This window comes from Hylobates moloch, unplaced genomic scaffold (assembly GCF_009828535.3).
Source record: "Hylobates moloch isolate HMO894 unplaced genomic scaffold, HMol_V3 SCAFFOLD_13, whole genome shotgun sequence".
NCBI lineage: Eukaryota > Metazoa > Chordata > Mammalia > Primates > Hylobatidae > Hylobates > Hylobates moloch.
In genome coordinates, this window is record NW_026652288.1 from 48,759,281 (window position 1) to 48,769,332 (window position 10,052).

General features: G+C 45.3%; 1 protein-coding gene and 1 non-coding gene across 3 annotated transcripts in view; both read left to right on the forward strand.

Moving 5' to 3' along the window:
- Positions 1-10,052, forward strand: part of RNF41 (ring finger protein 41) — a 31,821-nt gene that overhangs the window by 12,096 nt on the left and 9,673 nt on the right. For both annotated transcript variants that reach the window (XM_032173404.2, XM_032173405.2), the window contains one exon: positions 6,743-6,855. In XM_032173404.2, the coding sequence (XP_032029295.1) occupies positions 6,766-6,855 (90 nt within the window). In that variant the 5' untranslated portion in view covers positions 6,743-6,765. The remainder of the gene's footprint in view (positions 1-6,742; positions 6,856-10,052) is intronic.
- Positions 4,429-4,532, forward strand: LOC116481289 (U6 spliceosomal RNA). The gene has a single exon (XR_004251467.1). It is a non-coding gene; the product is annotated as a U6 spliceosomal RNA (small nuclear RNA).

A 10,052-nucleotide genomic window follows, 5' to 3' on the forward strand; every position in this document is an offset into this window, starting at 1 on the left:
TTTTTTTTTTTTTTTTAGTAGAGATGGGGTTTCACTATGTTGGCCAGCCTGGTCTTGAACTCTTGACTTTGTGATCCACCCGCCTCAGCCTCCCAAAGTGCTGGTATTTCAGGTGTGAGCCACCGTACCCGGCCCTAGATATTTTTTTTTTTGGAGACGAAGTCTCACTCTTGGCCCCCAGGCAGGAGTGCAATGGCAGGATCTAGGCTCACTGCAACCTCCGCCTCCCTGGTTCAAGCAATTCTCCTGCCTCAGCCTCCTGAGTAGCTGGGATTACAGGCATGTGCCACCATGCCTGGCTAATTTTTGTATTTTTAGTAGAGATGGGGTTTCACTATGTTGGCCAGGCTGGTCTTGAACTCCTGACCTCAGATGATCTGTCCGCCTTTGCCTCCCAAAGTGTTTAGATTACAGGTGTGAGCCGCCACACCCAGCCTCGGCCCTAGATTTTTAAAATGTGTATACTACATTTATTTTCCTTTGTTAAGTTTTTTTTTTTTTTTTTTGAGACGAAGTCTCCCTCTGTCACCCCGGCTGGAGTGCAGTGGCACAATCTTGGCTCACTGCAACCTCTGCCTCCCAGGTGCAAGGGATTCTCCTGCCTCAGCCTCCCAAGTAGCTGGGGTTACAGGTGCATGCCACCACACCCAGCTAATCTTTTTGTATTTTTCGTACAGATGGTGTTTCACCATGTTGGCCAGGCTGATCTCGAACTCCTGACCTCAGGTGATCCATCTGCCTCGGCCTCCCAAAGTGCTGGGATTACAGGCTTGAGCCCCTGCGCCCGGCCAAGTTATTTTTATTAAAATGGGTCTATACTATACATACTCTTTTTGCCACTTGTGTATTTCAGTTTGAGAGGCAATTTAGCCAAGTGGTTAAAAGCTTGGGCTTTGCAGCCAGTCTGTCTGGGTTTGAATCTGGCTCTACCACTTGTTAGCTGTATGATTCTGGAAAAGCTTTTTAACCTTTGCACCTCTGTTACTCATCTGTAAAATGTGAATAATTATAGTCCCAACCTTCTAGAGCTGTTGTAAGGATTAGATGAGTTAATAGGCAAAAAATGTTTAAAATACTATCTGCCATATAGTAATGCTCAATAAATGCTGGCTTCATTATTATTTAATTATATATGTAGAATCAAGGCTGCAGTGACCTGTGATTGTACCACTGTACTCCAGCCTGGGCAACAGAATGAGACCCTATCTCTTAAAAAAAATAGCATGATAGCAGGCCAGGCACGGTGGCTCACGCTTGTAATCCCAGCACTTTGGGAGGCCGAGGTGGGCGAATCACGAGGTCAGGAGATCGAGACCATGGTGAAACCCCGTCTCTACTAAAAATACAAAAAATTAGCCGGGCGTGGTGGCGGGCACCTGTAGTCCCAGCTACTCGGAGAGGCTGAGGCAGGAGAATGGCGTGAACCCAGGAGGCGGAGCTTACAGTGAGCCCAGATTGCGCCACTGTACTCCAGCCTGGGCGACAGAGCGAGACTCCGTCTCAAAAAAAAAAAAAAAATAGCATGATAGCATATATAATATCTATAAATAAATTATTTTTTATTTCTATATAATAAATATATTAAAACAATTTATTTAGAGACAGGATCTCACTCTGTCACCCAGGCTGGAGTGGAGTGATGCAATCATAGCTCACTGTAGCCTCTAGCTTCTGGCCTCAAGTGATCTTCCTGCCTTGGCCCCCCAAAGTGCTGGGATTATAGGTGTGAGCCACTGTACCCAGCACAAATAATTTAAATAAATAATATGAAATAAATATATCTAGGTCATATTAATGTGACATGATATTGCATTTTGTGGATGTAAGGAATTCTACTGGATAGATTTTTTGCTACGATAATGCTTAAACAGTTTAGTACAATTCTTTTTGCACCCTTGTTTATTTCCTTAGGATAAGTTCCTAGAAGTAAGATTGCTAGGTAGAAGGGTATATGCTTTTTCAGGACAGTTTGTGGTTTTTGTTGTGAGTTAATTTGATCAACATTTTCTGGCAAGAGTACATTTTTTCCCAGACATGTTATATGTGTCAGTATATGACATGTTATATGTGTATGTGTTATATAACATATATGACACTTATAGCGTATGAAACATAAAGTAGTTTTTTTTTGTTTTGTTTTGTTTTTGTTTTTGTTTTTGTTTTGAGACAAAGTCTCGCTCTGTTGCCCAGGCTGGAGCGCAATGGCACAATCTTGGCTGACTGCAACCTCTGCCTTTCGGGTTCAAGCAATTCTCCTGTCTCAGCCTCTCGAGTAGCTGGGATTACAGGTGCCCACCACTATGCCTGGCTAATTTTTGTATTTTTAGTAGAGACGGGGTTTCACCATCTTGGTCAGGCTGGTCTCGAACTCCTGACCTCAGGTGATCCACCCACCTCGGCCTCTCAAAGTGCTGAGATTACAGGCGTGAACTACCACCTAAGTGGATTTTCTTATTTTTTGTTTTAACCTTAAATCTGTCTTTCACAGTTTAGCGTAATTATAGATTTGTTTACTTATTTGAATAGTGAATACACACGCACACACACAGAAAAGCTTTTTCAAAGGTACAAAGGGATGATTAGCGAAATTAAAAATTCCCTCCTATCTTTGTTTCTTTGTACCTCCTCCTTAGCAGCAAACACTGTTGGCAGTTTTCTGTTTATCCTTCTGGAGAGTTCCATGCACATGTAAGCATACACACATACATATTGTTTTTTGTATTTGTGGTAGTATACTTTACATATACTATTCTCTATCTTAGCTTTTTTCTCTTAGCAGTATATCTTGGAATTTTTCCGTACCTGGTGCATTTTAAGGGTAGCAAGGATTTTTTTTCTCTGATTAATTTTATAGCTATTGTCGAGAAAACAAATTACAATTTATTTCATTGAGGTAGATATTATAAAGTCAGCCGTTTAATGGATGAATTGTGGATATTTGGGGATATTTTTGCTCTCAGGTAGTAGCTATCTCAGCCAACTCCTCTTCTTGACCTTTTCTCTTGCCCCTTTCCCTTCTTCCCAGCCCTTTGTATTTGTCTGGACTATGAAAATAGCAGTAGCTGTCATCTGCAATAGCACTAAGCAGTCTGAGATTGCATTAATTGAAGTAGGGAAGAAAAGTTGTGTCCATATTGGTCAGTCCACATGTAGAACTCTAGGCACCCTGTTTTTTTTTTTTTTTTTTTTGAGACGGAGTCTCGCTCTGTCGCCCAGGCTGGAGTGCAGTGGCGCAATCTCGGCTCTCTGCAAGCTCCGCCTCCTGGGTTCACACCATTCTCCTGCCTCAGCCTCTCCGAGTAGCTGGGACTACAGGCGCCCGCCACCATGCCTGGCTGATTTTTCTTTTGTATTTTTAGTAGAGATGGGGTTTCACCGTGGTCTCGATCTCCTGACCTCGTGATCTGCCCGCCTTGGCCTCCCAAAGTGCTGGGATTACAAGCGTGAGCCACTGCGCCCGGACTACTAGGCACCCTGTTTTATAGGCTGTTCTCAGACCCTGACCAGGTTGCCTGCCCGGGCTCTTAGTTATAACCAGACACTGCGCGTCAATTCCTTTTTGGCCTTGAGACATAATTTCACTCTTGTTGCCCAGGCTGGAGTGCAATGGCATGATCTCGGCTCACTGCAACCCCCACCTCCTGGGTTCAAGCGATTCTCCTGCCTCAGCCTCCCGAGTAGCTGGGATTAATTTTAGTAGAGACAGAGTTTCTCCATGTTGGTCAGGCTGGTCTTGAACTCCTGACCTCAGGTAATCCGCCTACCTCAGCCTTCCAAAGTGCTGGGATTACAGGTGTGAGCCACCGCGCCCGGCTGTTGTTTTTTGAGTCAGAGTCTCAATCTGTCCCCCAGGCTGGAGTGCAGTGGTGCAATCTCCGCTCACTGCAACCTCCGCCTCCTGGGTTCAAGTGATTCTCCTGTCTCAGCCTCCCAAGTAGCTGGGATTTCAGGCACTGGCACCACTCCTGGCTAATTTTTGTATTTTTAGTAGAGACAGGGTGTCACAATGTTGGCCAGGCTGGTCTGGAACTCCTGACCTCAGGTGATCCGCCCACCTCAGCCTCTCAAAGTGCTGGGATTAGAGGCGTGAGCCACTGCACCCGGCCTGATTTTTACAGTTTATCAGTGTTATTTTTTGAAAACCTGTCTCTGGACCTCTGACCTCTGTTTACCATTTTCCCTTCCTTCCCGCTTTAGAATTATCTCGTTTTTGTTTAAGATAATTCCAGATCTCCCTACTGCTATCTCAGTGACCAGATTCTCTCCTGTCTTTATCTTTCCCTTTTCCCCTGTACTTTCCTCTCGGTACATAAAGACACTTAAGCCTTTCTCACCATAAGGAAAAACACCCCCACACAACCCACTTCCTCAGCTTCCTTTCCCCCTCTAGCTAGTTTGGTTTCCCTTCCTTTGAAATTAGGCTTTTGAGTGCTGGTTTCAGCATCACATATACTAAAATTAGAATGATAAAGAGATTAGTAGGGCCCCTGTGCAAGGATGACATGAAAATTTGTGAAGCGTTCCATATTTTTCCTGCAGCCCCACAAGGTCCTAGCACAAGCCAACACTTCACCACCATGAGGGCCAGCACCTTCTTCTAGGTACAGGACCCTTACCCTGAGTCTGCCCAAGTAAACTCCTTGAGAATGCTTCCCCACCAAAAAATCAGGCTTTTGACAGAGTTGTGTCTTTGGTCCTCGTCTCTCCATCTCACCTCCTGTTCACTTTGTGCCACTGAAGTCTGGCTTCACTTTCATTGCTACACTAAAACTACCCTCCACAACTCCCAACTCCATGGAACTGCTTTACTATGGCGTCCACCGTCCCACATCCCAGCAATTCTTTGTTTTCTTTATCTGATTTGTCTGTTCGTAGCTTTCGACAGTTATCTTCCCTCCTGTAAGTTCTCCAATCCCTTGGATGGTCCCACCAGCCCGGTTTTTTTTTTTTTGGGTCGATCATCGCCAGATGAAGTGCAGTGGACAGTCTCCTCATGCAAGTCCGCCTCCTGTTCAGCCTTCTGCCTCCCCTCCCAGGTTTGCGCCATTCTCCTGCCACCTGGGACTACAGGCACCTGCCACCGCGCCTGGCTAATTTTTTGTATTTTTAGTAGAGACGGGGTTTCACCGTGTTAGCCAGGATGGTCTGGATCTCCTGACCTCATGATCCGCCCACCTCGGCCTCCCAAAGTGCTGGGATTACAGGCATGAGCCACTGCGCCTGGCTAATTTTTGTATTTTTAGTAGAGACGGGGTTTCGCCATGTTGGCCAGGATGGTGTTGATCTCTTGACCTCATGATCCATCTGCCTCAGCCTCCCAAAGTGCTGGGATGACAGGCGTGAGCCACCATGCCCGGCCCTCTCTTCTTCTCTTGTTTATCCCCATCACCACCACCACCTAAGTTCAGACTCTTACCGTCTCTCTCTTGACTTAGATGTTCTTCTGGTCTCCAGTTTCTCCCCTGTTAACATACTGATTCTAAAATGGAACTATTACCACATTCTTTTTTAAGTCCTTCAGTGGCTGTCTCATACCCTTCAGAATAAAGTCCGAACTCCTCACAGATTTTTCACAGCATGGCCCTTGCTTGCCTCTCCAGCCTTGTCTCTTGACAGGCCCTCCCTCCCACCTCTCAGGTCAGCCTTTTCTTGAATCACTTGAAATTCTCTGAACCTATCATATGCCCTCTTCTGGGCATTTGGATGTGCTATTTTATGTGCATAACACACTAATGCCCTGCTCACCCAACATTTAGCTGACTCTTGCCCTACAGGACACATTTCTGGTGATGCCGAGTCCTGGAAAACTTGTTAAAACCACCCTCTGCTTTCAGCCTGGGTTAGGTATTCATGTCTCTTGTCCTCATAAGGTCCTGTGTCTACTCTGAGTATTTATCACTTTATATTTTAAATGTGTGCTTATATAATGTCTTCCCCCATTAGAATTACATTTCTTTCTTTTCTTTTCTTTTTTTTTTTTTTTTAAGACAGAGTCTTACTCTGTCGCCTAGGCTAGAGAGCTGTGGTGCAATCTCGGCTCACTGCAACCTCTGCCTCCCGGGTTCAAGTGATTCTTGTGCTTCAGCCTTCCAAGTAGCTGGGATTACAGATGTGCATCACCACACCCAGCTAATTTTTGTATTTTTAGTAGAGCTGGGTTTTCATCATGTTGGCCAGGCTGGTCTTGAACTCGTGACCTCAGGTCATCTGCCTGTCCCGGCCTCCCAAAGTGCTGGGATTACAGGCGTGAGCCACTGTGCCAGGCCTTAGAATTAATTTTTTTTTTTTTTTGGAGACTGAGGCTCGCTCTGTTCCCCAGGCTGGAGTGCAGTGGCGCGATCTTGGCTCACTGCAACCTCCGCCTCCTGGGTTCAAATACTTCTTCTGCCTCAGCATCCCGAGTAGCTGGAATTTACAGATGCGCATACCACACCCGGCTAATTTTTGTATTTTTAGTAGGGACAGGGTTTCCCCATGTTGGCCAGGCTGGTCTTGAGCTCTTGACCTCAGGTGATCCACCTGCCTCAGCCTCCCAAAGTGTTGGGATTACAGGCATGAGCCACTGCGCCCGGCCAGAATTAAATTTCTTGAGTCAGCTTCCACCGAGCCAAATGACTGCTGCATAGTAGACTCCCAATAAATATTTGTTGGATAAATTAATGGATCTTTGCAATGAGTTTATGTTTGTCACATATTTGTAGGCTTCTTCTGAACTGGCCTCTTTTTCCTGTTGTCCTTTCAGGACCTGGGTTTCAGTGATGAGACATGGGGTATGATGTAACCCGTTTCCAGGGGGATGTTGACGAAGATCTTATCTGCCCTATTTGCAGTGGAGTCTTGGAGGAGCCAGTACAGGTGAGTTGGTCTGATGGCAGGTTTTGTGGGGCAACAGGTAGCAGTGGAACTAGTAGAAAATATTCATGGGCAGCGGGACCCATGGGGAAGTCACTGTGTTCTTCTCTCCACCCTCACCCAGTAGAGATTTAGGTCAAAGGAATAATGGTGGCTACAAGAATAAGGCCTTCCGGAATCAATCTAGAGGTGGATGCCACAGAGATCCAGTGGTTGAGATTTTTTTCTGAGGTCACTCTGAAAGATTTCTACTGTAAAACAGTCAGCTGCTCGTTTCTGTCTTGTGATAGTAGCTGGGTAGCTTCCTTTCGTCTACAGGAACTCTTACTAGGTTCCATCTTCCTGTCCATGATTGAACTTCTGGACTCTCCTAATAAGTTCTCTCTGCATTTTTATGATGTAGTGCTTCAGGTAATCAGCCAGTCTCCCTGCAGGCCTCTTCTACCTGCCTACTGTCTAACGAATAGGAAGGCTGGCTGCAGTGGCTCACACCTGTAATCCCAGCACTTTGGGAGGCCAGGGTGGGTGGCTCACGAGGTCAAGAGCCATCCTGGCCAACATGGTGAAACCCCGTCTCTACTAAAAATACAAAAATTAGCTGGGCGTGGTGGCGCACACCTGTAGTCCCAGCTACTCAGGAGGCTAGACAGGAGAATTGCTTGAATCCGGGAGTAGGAGGTTGCAGTGAGCCGAGATTGCGCCATTGCACTCCAGCCTCAGTGACAGAGTGAGACTCCATCTCAAAAAAAAAAAAAAAAAAAAACAAATAGGAAGTGGGGAACTGTATGTACTGACCTATTTTTTTCCTGGGATCTACTGAAAAGACCAGCTTTTGATGCAGCCATGCACTCTGCATTTTGATGTGAAAGCTGCCACCTTCAATAGGTCATTTCTCTGCCAGCCTTGCCAGACCAGAGTCAGTTGTATCATCCTGGGGCAAGTATGAGGAGAAGCTCACGATTACCAGGCAAGTACAATGAGTGAGGTGAATCCTTAAGAGTTGTATTCATGGGACAGCATCCTCCAGGATCCTTATTGCCCTCATTCTGTAAATACCGATTAATCCTTTCTCTTTCCTGGCTATCTAGAGATTATCACATTTTCCAAACCAGGACACTAGGTAATGAGGTTTCATGGCCCTTCCTCCATTCACTGCTCACCTAACTCCCAGGGGCTCCCCTTGAGCCTTTGAGTTTATTTTTTCTCCCAGTACTCCAAAAGGAGTACTGATGCCTTGAGCTGAATAAAATTCAGACTGCATTCCAATGGCAACCAGCTCTGGACCGGTCTTCTTTCTAGGCCTTTGCAGTCTGCTGCCATTAGAGGCATATTAGATGGGTGTAGAGCAAGTCATCAAGTAGTAGTGTCAAGAGGTCACAGGGTGTGTCAGGTTCCCTCCTCACCCTGGCAGGGCCTTGTCTGTTTTCTGGCACTATCATTTTAGGCAAGTCACTTATGGAAAGGTGAGTCGTAGTTGGTGACAGTCTAGTCAGAAGCCACGCATCTACCTCTGGGCTTTACCTTCTGAGGAGCAGAGCAGGCAACCCTCATGATGCCAGGTTCCCAGACACATTTCTAAGGTTAGAAGGCTCAAGGCCGGGCGCGGTGGCTCACGCCTGTAATCCCAGCACTTTGGGAGACCGAGGCAGGCAGATCGCGAGGTCAGGAGATCAAGACCATCCTGGCAAACACGGTGAAACCCCGTCTCTACTAAAACACAAAAAATTAGCCAGGCGTGGTGGCGGGCGCCTGTTGTCCCAGCTACTTGGGAGGCTGAGGCAGGAGAATGGCGTGAACCTGGGAGGCAGAGCTTGCAGTGAGCCGAGATCACATCCCTGCACTCCAGCCTGGGCGACAGGGCGAGACTCCGTCTCAAAAAAAAAAAAAGAAGAAAGGTTAGAAGGCTCCTGCTAGGGATGCTGATTTCCCCACATCATAATAATTTATTTTTTGAATAGGTGAAAAATGAACATAGTTCAAAAATCAAAAGGTATACAGTGAGAATTCTCACTTCTGTCCTTATTACTGTGCACCTAATTCCCCCACAGATAACTATTTTTATTAGTTTATTTGGTATCCTTCCAGTGTGTCTTAAGGCAGATACAAGCAAATATGAATAGATGTCTGCATATATATGTATTTGTGTATACATATGTATATATGAATATATCTGTGTTTCACCATGTTGGCCAGTCTGGTCTTGAACTCCTGATCTCAAGTCATCTGCCTGCCTCAGCCTCCCAAAGTGCTGGGATTACAGGCATGGGCCACCATGCCCGGCCTTATTTAGCTTTCTTTTTGTTTTGTTTTGTTTTTTTGAGATGGAGTCTCACACTTTAGCCTAGGCTGGAGTGCAGTGGCATGATCTTGGCTCACTGCAAGCTCCGCCTCCCAGGTTCACGCCATTCTCCTGCCTCCGCCTCCTAAGTAACTGGGACTACAGGCGCCTGCCACCACGCCTGGCTAATTTTTTGTATTTTTAGTAGAGACGGGGTTTCACTGTGTTAGTCAGGATGGTCTCGCTCTCCTGACCTCATGATCCGCCCGCCTCAAATCCCAAAGTGCTGGGATTACAGGTGTGAGCCACCACGCCCGGCCTAGCTTTCTTACATTGAATTTTTGCCAGTAAATATGTCCTCCTCCTCTCTAAATCTATCATCTGAATTATCCTTCAAGACCCATATCAAATTCTGTCCTCTTCATAAATACCTGCCGTGATTGAGCTAGCCTGAAGAGACCTCACCTTCCTCTGGACATTTTTGGCAATTATTGTGTATGCAATCCAGATGGCAATTAATAATTGGCTGCCTTGCGTCATCTGTCCTATTGTCCTAGAATATCACTTGTATCTCTTATTGTTATATAACTTTTTACTTGTTTGTCTTGTTTCACAACTCATTTTTAATCCTGAGCACAGGGAACGTATATATACGTATATATACGTGTATATATGTGTATATATACGTGTATATATGTGTATATATACACGTGTATATACGTATATATATATACATGTATATACGTGTATATATACACGTGTATATACGTATATATATACATGTATATACGTGTATATATGTGTATATATACACGTGTATATACGTATATATACACGTATATATATACGTGTATATACACGTATATATATACGTGTATATATACGTATATACACGTGTATATATACACATATATACACGTAT